The 10,266-nt window shown below is 54.9% G+C and overlaps 1 protein-coding gene across 1 annotated transcript in view; it reads right to left on the bottom strand.

Annotated features, from left to right (window-relative positions):
- Nucleotides 1–1,118: 1,118 nt before the first annotated feature.
- The window catches only part of TRIM54 (tripartite motif containing 54), a 14,174-nt gene continuing 5,026 nt past the window's right edge, over nt 1,119–10,266 (bottom strand). The window contains exons 2-3 of the mRNA XM_008072556.2: nt 1,742–1,914; nt 1,119–1,338 (exon numbers count right to left, since the gene is read on the bottom strand). Of these exons, the coding sequence (XP_008070747.2) occupies nt 1,119–1,338; nt 1,742–1,914 (393 nt within the window). The remainder of the gene's footprint in view (nt 1,339–1,741; nt 1,915–10,266) is intronic.

Below are 10,266 nucleotides of genomic sequence, written 5' to 3'. Positions count from 1 at the left end.
AATAAATCAAAAAATTAGCCGGGCGTGGTAGCACACGCCTGTAGTTCCAGCTACTTGGAAGGCTGAGGTGGAAGGATCGCTGGAGCCCAGCACGTCCAGGCTGCGGTGGCCGGGAGCGGCCACTGCACTCAAGTCTGGGTGACAGAGTGAGACTCCAACTCAAAAAACAAAAAACAAAAAAAACACTTCAGTCTCTGAATTCCTTGGGGGCCTAAATCTATAGTTTTTGCTTCAGATGACCTCATCATGGAGCGCATTTTTTGGGTTTCTGCGATTGACCTGATCTCAGGAAACCCCCGAGGGCCTCCATGGCCTACGGTCCTCCTGGCGGATTTGCACTTGCTCCTGGCCAACACCAGGCGGCGCCCAGGACCTAGTCCTGGGTTGGGCCCATCTGGACCGGGATGCAGGTGCAGGCCTGCCTTCCTGGGAGGGAGGCTCCCTCTGGGCTCGCCAGCGCCCGCCGGCCTCGGTCCCTCTCGCCACGCGGGGCTCTGTCCGCCGCTGCCTCGTGCCCGCCCCTCGCCCAGCTTCCAAGGCATCCACCCACACGGCTTGAAGACCCTACTTCACTGGCGCGGGGACTGGCCTGTCATCCGGCCCTCTGGGAGGCCGAGGCGAGGGGATGGACTGAACCCGCCAGTTCGAGACCAGACTGGGCCAGTTGGCGAGGCCTCAGCTCTAAGATAAAAATTTTAAAAATCAGCTGGGCGTGGTGGCACGTGCCTGTAGTTCCAGCTACTTGGTAGGCTGAGGCAGGAGGATCGCCTGAGCCCCACAGGTCGAGGCTGCAGTGGCCGTGAGCGTGCCACTGCCTTCCAGCCTGGGCGACAAAGTGAGACTCCAGCTCAATAATAATAATAATAATAAAACCTCCACTTCGTGCCATGGTGTGGCCGTGAGAGGACGCGAGAGCATCTCGGCCACCACACCGACTCCTTCCACCCGGCTCCTGTCATACTGACGACCACTCTCAGAAGCAGGCGTTTCATGCCCACCCTACCGAATGTGAGGAGAGGGAGGCCAAGCACACACACCCCGGGTCACAGAGTCGAGCTCTGAAGAGGATGCTGGCCCCGTCTACCCGACTCCAGGGCACAGGGGAGGAGGCCCAGCCTTCAGGCCCGCCCTGAGCCCCACACCCCACGCCCATAGCTCCGTGGTACCTTCTGGCGCTTGTAGATGGTGGGCAGTGGAGCCACCTCGCAGTCCTTGTGGGCCCCAAAGACCTTGCAGAGGGAGCAGGTGGGCACTTCGCAGCTCAGGCAGTAGATGTTGATCTTCTCTTCCTCGTGCTCCTCGCACATGAGATGCTGCTCCGCCTTGGAGTGCAGCGGCCTGGCGGGAGGGGGCCCTGGGCACCTCTCCAGCCTCCACTCCTGCCCTGCCCCTCCCTCCCCCCCATGCTGTGCCGAGTCCCTTGCAGTGCGATGAAAGGGGACAGAGGAGCTGGAGTTGCCAGAGGCCTAGAGCCAAAGAGAGGCTGCTTTCCGGGACAGGGAAGTCCCTCGGGACAGGAAGCCGTGGAGGCTGGCAGGCCTTGCCGGGGGCTGCCAGCCTCGGCCCAGAGGAGAGGATGGAGGAGGAGCCCTGGCCAGAAAGCAGAGCCTGCCCACCCTGTGGCCTGGGGCAGGGCCCCCAAGTCCTCCCGCCTCTAACCTCCACTCTGGCCTGTGGGTTCCTTGCCGCCCCCAGGCCCTGTCCTCCAGAGAAGCCCTGACGGCTCGCTTAGGCGGCTCACCTGGACGACTCCTGCTTGTAGATGTCGATGATGTTCTCCACCAGCAGGTTCCGCTGCAGGCCGTAGACGCCGTGCCGGTCCAGGACCACCTCGTGCCTGCAAGATGGGCAGCGGAAACGGCCTCCCGAAGACACCGTGGTGGAGCCCCGGGCCTGCCACAGCGGGTTGGAGGCCTGCGGGGACAGGCAGCTTGAGAGCAGGCACAGCAAGGCCCGAGGGTACTGGGGAGGCAGGGAGGAGAGTGGCGCGCGGGGAGGAGTCAGCCCTCTTCTGCAGCTGGGTCCTCTGAGCCCAGGGCGGTGGGCGTGGAGCATTTGCTCAGCCCGCGGCCTGGAGGGCCCTTCCTCCGAGCCCGGCTTTGGCCCAGGCCCAGTTGGGACAGGAACTCTCTCAAAGGGCCCGGCTTGAAGCTGTAGGGGACACTTCCTAATGGACTCTATGTGGGGCCACCAACGTCCCCAGTCGGGCACTCATAGCCACCTCGGGGAATTTTCTGCAGTCCTGGGCAGGGGTGCAAGCAGAGCCTGCTGTGGGACCATGGGGCAGACAGAGCGCGACCAGCTGGGTGGCGCTGGGAAAGCTCAGGGAGCTGGGATCTTGGCTCCCGGGCTCTCGTGCTGCCAGAGAGGTTCCTTTTTGGAGTCAAGGTCTCACTCTGTCGCCCAGGCTGGAGTGCAGTGGCATGATCACGGCTCACCGCAGTCTCCATCTCCTGGGTTCTGGTAATCGCCCCACATCAGTCTCCCGAGTGGCTGGGACTACAGATCTGTGCCACCCTGCCTGGCTAACTTTTAAATTTTTTGTAGAGAAGAGGTCTCACCATGTTGGTTGGTCTCAAACTCCTGGCCTCAAGCAATCCTCTTGTCTCGGCCTCTCAAAGTGCTGAGATTACAGGTGTGGGCCACCACCCCCAGCCTGACTTTTTTTTTTCCTTTTTTACTGTAAAATTGGGCAAGCCTTCAATCCCTGTACAACTCAGGACTAAATTGGGTTTTTCAGTTTACATCCAATAGTGAGTGTGCCAGGTAATTGCCAAGCCTGGCAGAGCCTGTTTGCTGTTCCTTGATGTTCACCCTCTTTTTCAGTCATGGAGGCCTTGAGTTTTGGTGGGACACGTGGTATAAAGACCGCAAATTCAAGCCACCCGTCCAGCGTGTTCTGGATGAAGACAGAAACGTTGTGTGCAATTTTTAGGACACGTGGGGGAGGGGCGTGCCCTCCTCCTCCTCGTTCTCCCTCCTACCGGCTGGAGGGAAGACAAGATGGCTCGGCTTGAAACAGCCGTCCTGGGCCGGGAGGCAGCAGCTACCCACTGAGAACGGCAACAAGATGAAGGGAGCGGGTCTCTGATGACACAGTCCTGGATGGCCCGCCCACACGTTCACGTGAGAAAAGCCACTTGTGACCTTCTTCAAGCCACGGTTATTTTGGGCTTTCTGCCACTTCTCAACCAGCCAAAGACCACACCCTCCGTGAGTGTGGAGGTAGTAGTCACCTGCGACCTGGCGTATTTTGATGTTTCCTCTGCAATGGGGTTCCACGAAACTCTCCAAATCCTGTGCTGTTGAGCAGCTGGAAGGTGGGCTGGGAGGTCCCTTGCAGGCGTAGCCACGCCCACTACGCAGAGGGCGTCCAAGCCAAGGGGCCCCTGATGCTTCCATAGCAAGGGCTGTGGTAGGCAAGGCAGGAGGTGCGGCCCACCGCGAGGCGCACAGCTTACTTGGGGAGTAGCTGGCGCGGGCCACACACACCACATTTTCCTTGGGGTTTCTTGAGACCTGTGAGGAATTAACACCAGCCCACCAGAAACTCGAAACAGATCGGCTGGAGACGATCCAGGGCTGTGTTTGCACATCTGCGCTTCTCAGGAGCTGGGACTGTGTGGACGTTGCTGAGTTTGAGGTTGCATCAAAGCGTACAGTCAGTGGGCTTTTGTTGGTGTGACACAAGTAGCCTTTCATACCCTGCGCTCGCAGCTCCTGAGGGCCCTCGCCAATCTTGGACCGCAGGGGCCAAGCCCAGAGAGGCGCTCCACACGGGTCTGGATGGGAGGAAGGGGACCCACAGCCCAGAGCAAGGACAAGCTCCAGGCACCTCCCTCCCCACTGCCTACTTCCTCTTCCTGAGGCACGAAAGCAGGGCCGCTTGTCAGGCAACATCAACGAGGATTTAGAGCCTGTGGCAGTCCAGCCGTCACGGGCTTTCCAGATTGAAACTGACCGTCAAGAGCTTCTTGTAAAGAAGGCTGGAGAGGTGGACATTTACCCTACTTAGACCACAAGAAGGTAGTGACAATGGTTGACATCACTGAGCTGGGAGCTATTGTCAGTGTGTTGCTTGTTTTAATTCATTTAATACTCAAAGACGAGGAAATTGTGGCCCAGAGAAGTAAAATAAGCTGACACGGTCATCAGCTAATTGGTGGCAGAGCCAACACCGGAATTCAGGCCTTCTGGCCCCAAAGCCTCTCTAGCAGCTGTCTTGCTCAGTGCCAGTGTGATACAACGCAGGCCAACTGGAGAGCAATGCCCAGAGTGAACATTCATCTCTGAGTCTCAGGCAGGGACAGATGTTTTTAAGTAAAAGAGTCATGAAGGACCAGACATCAACTCTTTACAGAGGAAAGGAACAGCCTGAAAAGCAACAATGCAACTGTGGGTCAAAGCTATTTAAGCAAGGCTGATGAGAAGATGACTCATCACATGGAAACCTTGAGCACCATGAAGTGCTCTGTGGGCTGCTTTAGCCAGGACTTGTCTGTGGAAGGGAGAGGAGACCACTCCAATCTCAGGGGAGACCTCATCCCCCAGGTCTGTGCATGCCCTCACAGAAGAGAAGTCACTGGATTTCTGGGGAAAACATTCTGGGGTGACATCACTAAACTGACACACTCAACTACCTATTAATAGAGGTCACACCCCTCTATTCACCCACGAAGCCAAAGGACTAAACAGATTTCAAACCAGTGATGACATCCAGCCAGCTTATATTTAAGAGAACACTGGAAGCTAGCCAAGGTCAACGGTGGGCTGAGTCACGCTTGCTCCCTCAGCCCCAAGTAAAACGACCCCAGAAGAGGAGTGGTGAGCAGACGAGACCCAGCAGGAGATGCAGGCCAAGGTCACATGGATGGGAAAGAAAACATGGTGGGCAGTGACAGATGAAGAGACCCTTTGGAAGAAGAACTCTGAACCCAAACCAATTTCCATCTGACATTTTTAAAGAAATAAAGAAAACAATCTCAGCCGGGCTCGGTGGCTCAGCCTGTAATCCTGCGCTTATGGGAGGCTGAGGTGAGCGGATTGCCTGACCTGCGGGTTCGAGACCCGCCTGGGCAACTTGGTGAGACCTCATCTCTACAATTAAAAAAAAAAAATTAACCGGGCGTGGTAGCGCGTGCCTGTAGTTCCAGCTGCTTGGAAGGCTGAAGCGGAAGGATCGCCAGAGCCCAGCATGTCGAGGCTGCGGTGGCCAGGAGTGGCCACTGCACTCCAGTCTGGGCAACAGAGTGAGACTCCAATTCAAAAAAAAAAAAAAAGAAAAAGAAAACAGTCTCTTTGATTAAGAGATATAAGTGATCAAAGCTGGAAAGAGCTTGCAGAATTAAGGAAGGAAACCAATAAAACATCTCATCGACGTGGAAGAAACCTCCACATGGACTGCGGAAGGCTGAGGGCCATGGAGACAGGGGCGAGTGAAAGTACATGGACAGCCGGGCTCGGTGGCTCAGCCTGTAATCCCGCGCCTTTGGGAGGCTGAGGTGAGTGGATTGCCTGAACTCGCAGGTTCAAGACCCGCCTGGGCAGCGAGACCTCATCTCTGCAATAAATCAAAAAATCAGCCGGGTGTGGTAGCGCATGCCTGTAATTCCGGCTACTCGGAAGGCTGAGGCGGAAGGATCGCCAGAGCCCAGCAGGTCGAGGCTGCGGTGGCCGGGAGCGGCCACTGCACTCCAGTCTGGGCGACAGAGTGAGACTCCAACTCAAATTTAAAAAAAAAAGAAAGAAAGAAAGTCCATGGACACTGGCGACTCTGGGCCCTGTCTGCGGGAGACAGCTCCGCATGGCAGAGGAGTCCTCAGAAGCCAGAGGGCACTATCATCGACAAGCATTCTTTTCTTTTTTTTAAGAGACAGGATCTTGCTCTGTCACTCGGGTGGGAATGCAGTGCTGCGGTCATGGATGGCTCACTGCAGCCCTGAACTGGACTCAAGTGATCCTCCCACCTCAGCCTCTCACATAGGTGGGACTATAAGTGCATGCCGTCACGCCTATAGTATAATTTTTTATGTTTATTTCTTGTAGAGACGAGATCTCACTATGTTGCTCAGGCTGGTCTAGAACTCCTGAGCACAAGCGATCCTCCCATCTCGGCCTCCCAAAGTGCTGAGATTATAGGTATGCATCCCCGCGCCTGGCCGATACATGCAGTCTTTGGGCCAGCTTGCCAGAGGGGCAGGGAAGCTGCACCAGGCGCTCCAGCAGCCTCCTCAGAGGGTCTCAGAAGTGCCCGGGGAGGTGGATGCCTGCATCGGCAGCAAAGAAAGGAAAACCTGAAGCCACAGCAAGGGAGGACGAGGCCCGTGGGGAAAGGGGAAGGAAAGCCTGTGTCCCTCCCAAGGGGAAGCGAAAAGCTCCAGGATCCCAAGGCTCCCAGGCAGCCTCCTGAGGCCCTTTGCCCGTTCTGCTCTGAGGGCCACCCAGATCAGGAGAGTGTCCTGGTCTTCTGCTGGGAGGCTGAAGAGAAGCTGGAGGGAGGCCGGAGGAGGCTGCACAGAGGCCGGGCAGCTGAGGGAGGAGGAGGCCGTGGCACGGAGGAAGAGCAGGGAAGTGACACGGAGAGGGGAAAGCTGGGTGCACAGCCGGGGCGTCACCAGACCAAAGAGCAGGAAGAAGAGGACGGGAAGAGAGGCTGTCCGCCAGGCCTCGGAAGCCCTCCCCTCTGTGGGTGCCACCGCTGGACTCCCAGCCCTGCTGCCTTTGCTGATTGCTGGCCAGTCTCGCATGCACGTGCCCATTGGTGCCAGGACCAAAGAGACCCATAATAGGACAGTGGGGTTTGTCTTTTGGACTCTTGGGCCCCCTGACTTCTGCTGCTGAAGGCCCTCACCGCGTTCCCCACAACGTGGCAGGAATGGAGATGGGGACAGTTTGAGGCACATTCAAGGTTTTTTTTTTTGAGTCGGAGTCTCGCTCTGTCACCCAGGCTGGAGTGCAGTGGCATGCTCATGGCCACAGCAGTCTCGACCTGCTGGGCTCTGGTGATCCTTTCCCCTCAACCTTCCAAGTAGCTGGAATTATGGGCACACACCACCACACCTAGCTTATTTTTGATTTATTGTGAGACAAGGTCTCACCAAGTTGCCTAGGCTGGTCTCGAACCCCTGGGCTCAGGCAAGCCTCTCGCCTCAGCCTCCCAAAGTGCTGGCATTATAGGCGTGAGCCACTGTGCCCAGCTGCATTGAAGATTTTTATGTGCTAAGTCTAGTGCATGTGAGGCAAAAACTAGCCCATAAAACTGGTGATTTTTCATGGATTTTATTGTTTAGAATGAGGGTGAAGTAAACACTTAAGCATCAAAAACGTGTCTTTTAGAGCACATGCCACACAGTCAGGTGGGAATCAGGAGGGCCAGATGAGAATGGGCTTGGGAAGGCCTCTGTTTCCTGACCCTCTCTGCTTATCACAGTGTGTCTGCCCACCTGCCAGCCCTCCTCAAGCGCGAGGTGGCTTCTCTGAGAAGGCCGTCTGCACTGGGTGTGTAAGGCGATGGTTGTCCCCCCTCCCCCGTGACTTCTCCGCATCGTAGCAGGGGCACGGAGTGCAGCACGACACAGGCAAGCTGCACAACACAGCCGCACTAGCGCGCCCATGTCTTTGGCACCAACAGAAACCACAGCTGCTCTCACCGCACGTTGCAGTTGTCACTGAAATTTCAGACACACGTCCGTGCATCCCTGCTTGCAATGACAGCCTCTCTGGGCCACTGGCAGCCCTGTCTTTACTGTGCTAACCAAGAAACACAGATATTATTCTAGCAAACTGGTGCAACATTTTGGTGATTGTACGCCAGTGTTTCCCAAGCTTTTCTTCGTTATTGCCCCCTCCAGAGCCTCTTAAATTAGGTCATTTTAGAGACACAGGTTTTCGTTGTGTTGCCCAGGCTAGCCTTGAACTCTCAGGCTCAAGCAGCCCTCCTGTCTCGGCCCCCGAGTACGGGGGCTACAGGCACGCGCCACCACCCGGGAGCCTCTTTAGACATTTTCCCCCAATGGCGCCCATTTCCTCCACTGAATGTTAGCATCGTGGCTAGGCTGCATATCTGCTTACATACTATATGCATAGCTACCCTTTATATGTAAAAGAGTACTTTTTTTGCCTCTTCCAAAAATCAATTTTTCCCCTTGGGGCTGTACCACCCCCACTGAGAATACATGCTGCCTTATAATGCAGTCGGTCTCCAGTATAATCATTCCACTGGCATTCATGCATTTACAAATGTCTATCTTAGGTTTCACTGACAAACAGGTCCACGGTACAAAAAGAAATTCCTCTCTTCCCTGACTGTAAGTCCCGAATTTTCCCGTCACAGTAGGAATGTCATACTCCAAGGGACAGATGACAACCTCCTTAATACCTCCTCACAGCTGACAGCTTCTACAGCGGGCTAAAGATCTGTTGACTAATACCCAGTTAGAAAAGTCTTATCCAGGGAGACACCTCTTATCAACAAGGGTGCCTGAACAGAGCATATTTGTATACCTAACCCTTAACTGTACCCCACAATATCATTTTTAAAAAATTGATTAAAATTAAAAAAAAGTCTTATCTTCTGTTTCTGTTTATCTTTCTATTTCAAGACTGAGAAATAATAATTGATTGGTTCTATTACACACAAAAATGTCTTGTTCTTTCCTCAGATCTTACATTTACACACGGGAGCCAGCCCCATAAAGCAAACTTTCATGGGCCAGTGATGGGGTATGCAGAAAAAACTCATCTCTCCAGGAAATGGAACACCTAGGTGTGTCCCTGCTCTGCCCTTGTTGGTGTGACTGTCAACAGTTTCCCGTGATCTCCCCTACACAACAGAGACAGCATCGTTCTGTGCAGCACAAATGCAATCAGGCTTGTGAAGCTGCCCCGCAGATCACAAGGCACTGCACGAACACCAAGGCCCGTGAGCAACCCTAATCTGGACCTCAATAATAAATTGCCTCCCAGAGCCACAGCATGTGACACAGCCATGCTTCGCGGCGAAGGACGGGATGGAGTGGAAGAGACACACGGAAATCACCTCGAGGCTCCGCCCAGACTTCTGTGGACTGCAGGCCCCGAGCCGCCTCTCTCGGGGCAATGGCGCCATCCATGTCCTTTGTGATGTCCCCTCTGGAAAGATATCTGCAAGCACAGCTACTCTAATCTCACATCTCTAATCTCAGGATGTGTCCCCTCTTTCCCGGCTATCCGGTGCTCATTTGGGACACAGGCTCAGGACCCAAGGGGGCTTCTTGGAAGCTGTCTCCCCCAACCTGTGCGCAGATTCTGTGCACCAGACCCTCAGAACACACTGGGAAAACCACAGGGAAATGGTGGGCAGAGGACCCGACAGGAGAAGACAAGTTGAGGAGCCTCAGAAGAATGCAGGTTTTGGTAACAGCTGAGCTGTGGGCACAAAGGGGATTTGAGAGGAGGGATGGCTGGGCCACAGAAGCAGGAGTGAGCCTGGTGCGAGGGGCTGGTCCACCAAGCCCCAAACTGCTAGAAAGGGAGACAGGGGCAGAGGAGTGGGCCAAGCTAGACAGGGCCACAGAACAAAAAGCCCTTAAAAATGGAAACCCACACAAATGTTTCCTCATTTGCGAGACCAGATTGTTAGTATCGTAAGGAATGCTAAAGATCGGTTTAAAACACCCTTTGAGGGCAATCCCCTTGGGTACCCCCCCACTGTGGGAGCTTTTCTGTCCTCTCAACAAATCCTGCTTTCAAAAACAAAAGAAAAACACCCTTTTAGTGGGGGCAGTGGCTCATGCCTGTCATCCCAGTACTTTGGGAGGCTGAGGCAGGAGCAAGACCCAATCTATACAGAATTTTAAAAAGTAGCTGGGTGTGGTGACATCCTTGTAGTTCCAGGTTCTCGGGAGGCCGAGGCAGAAGGATCATTAAGCCCAGGAGTTCAAGGTCACAGTGAGCTATGATCGTGCTACTGCTCTCCAGCACAAAAAGTGGAAGCTGGGCGCGGTGGGTCACGTCTGTAATACCAGCGTTTTGGGAGGCTGAGGAGGGAGGATTGTTTGAGTCTAGGAGTGAGACACTGCCTCTACTAAAAAATTTAAAATTAAGCTGGGCTCGGTGGCTTAGCCTGTAATCCCGTGCCTTTGGGAGGCTGAGGTGTGTGGATTGCCTGGGTTCGAGACCCGCCTGGCAATTTGGCGAGACCTCATCTCTACAATAAATCAAAAAACTAGCCGGGCGTGGTAGCGTGCGCCTGTAGTTCCAGTTACTCGGAAGGCTGAGGCGGAAGGA

Source organism: Carlito syrichta, unplaced genomic scaffold (genome assembly GCF_000164805.1).
Source record: "Carlito syrichta isolate Samal-C Ts95f unplaced genomic scaffold, Tarsius_syrichta-2.0.1 Scaffold115584, whole genome shotgun sequence".
Classification (NCBI taxonomy): Eukaryota; Metazoa; Chordata; class Mammalia; order Primates; family Tarsiidae; genus Carlito; species Carlito syrichta.
This window is presented reverse-complemented; position numbering and strand designations above follow the sequence as displayed.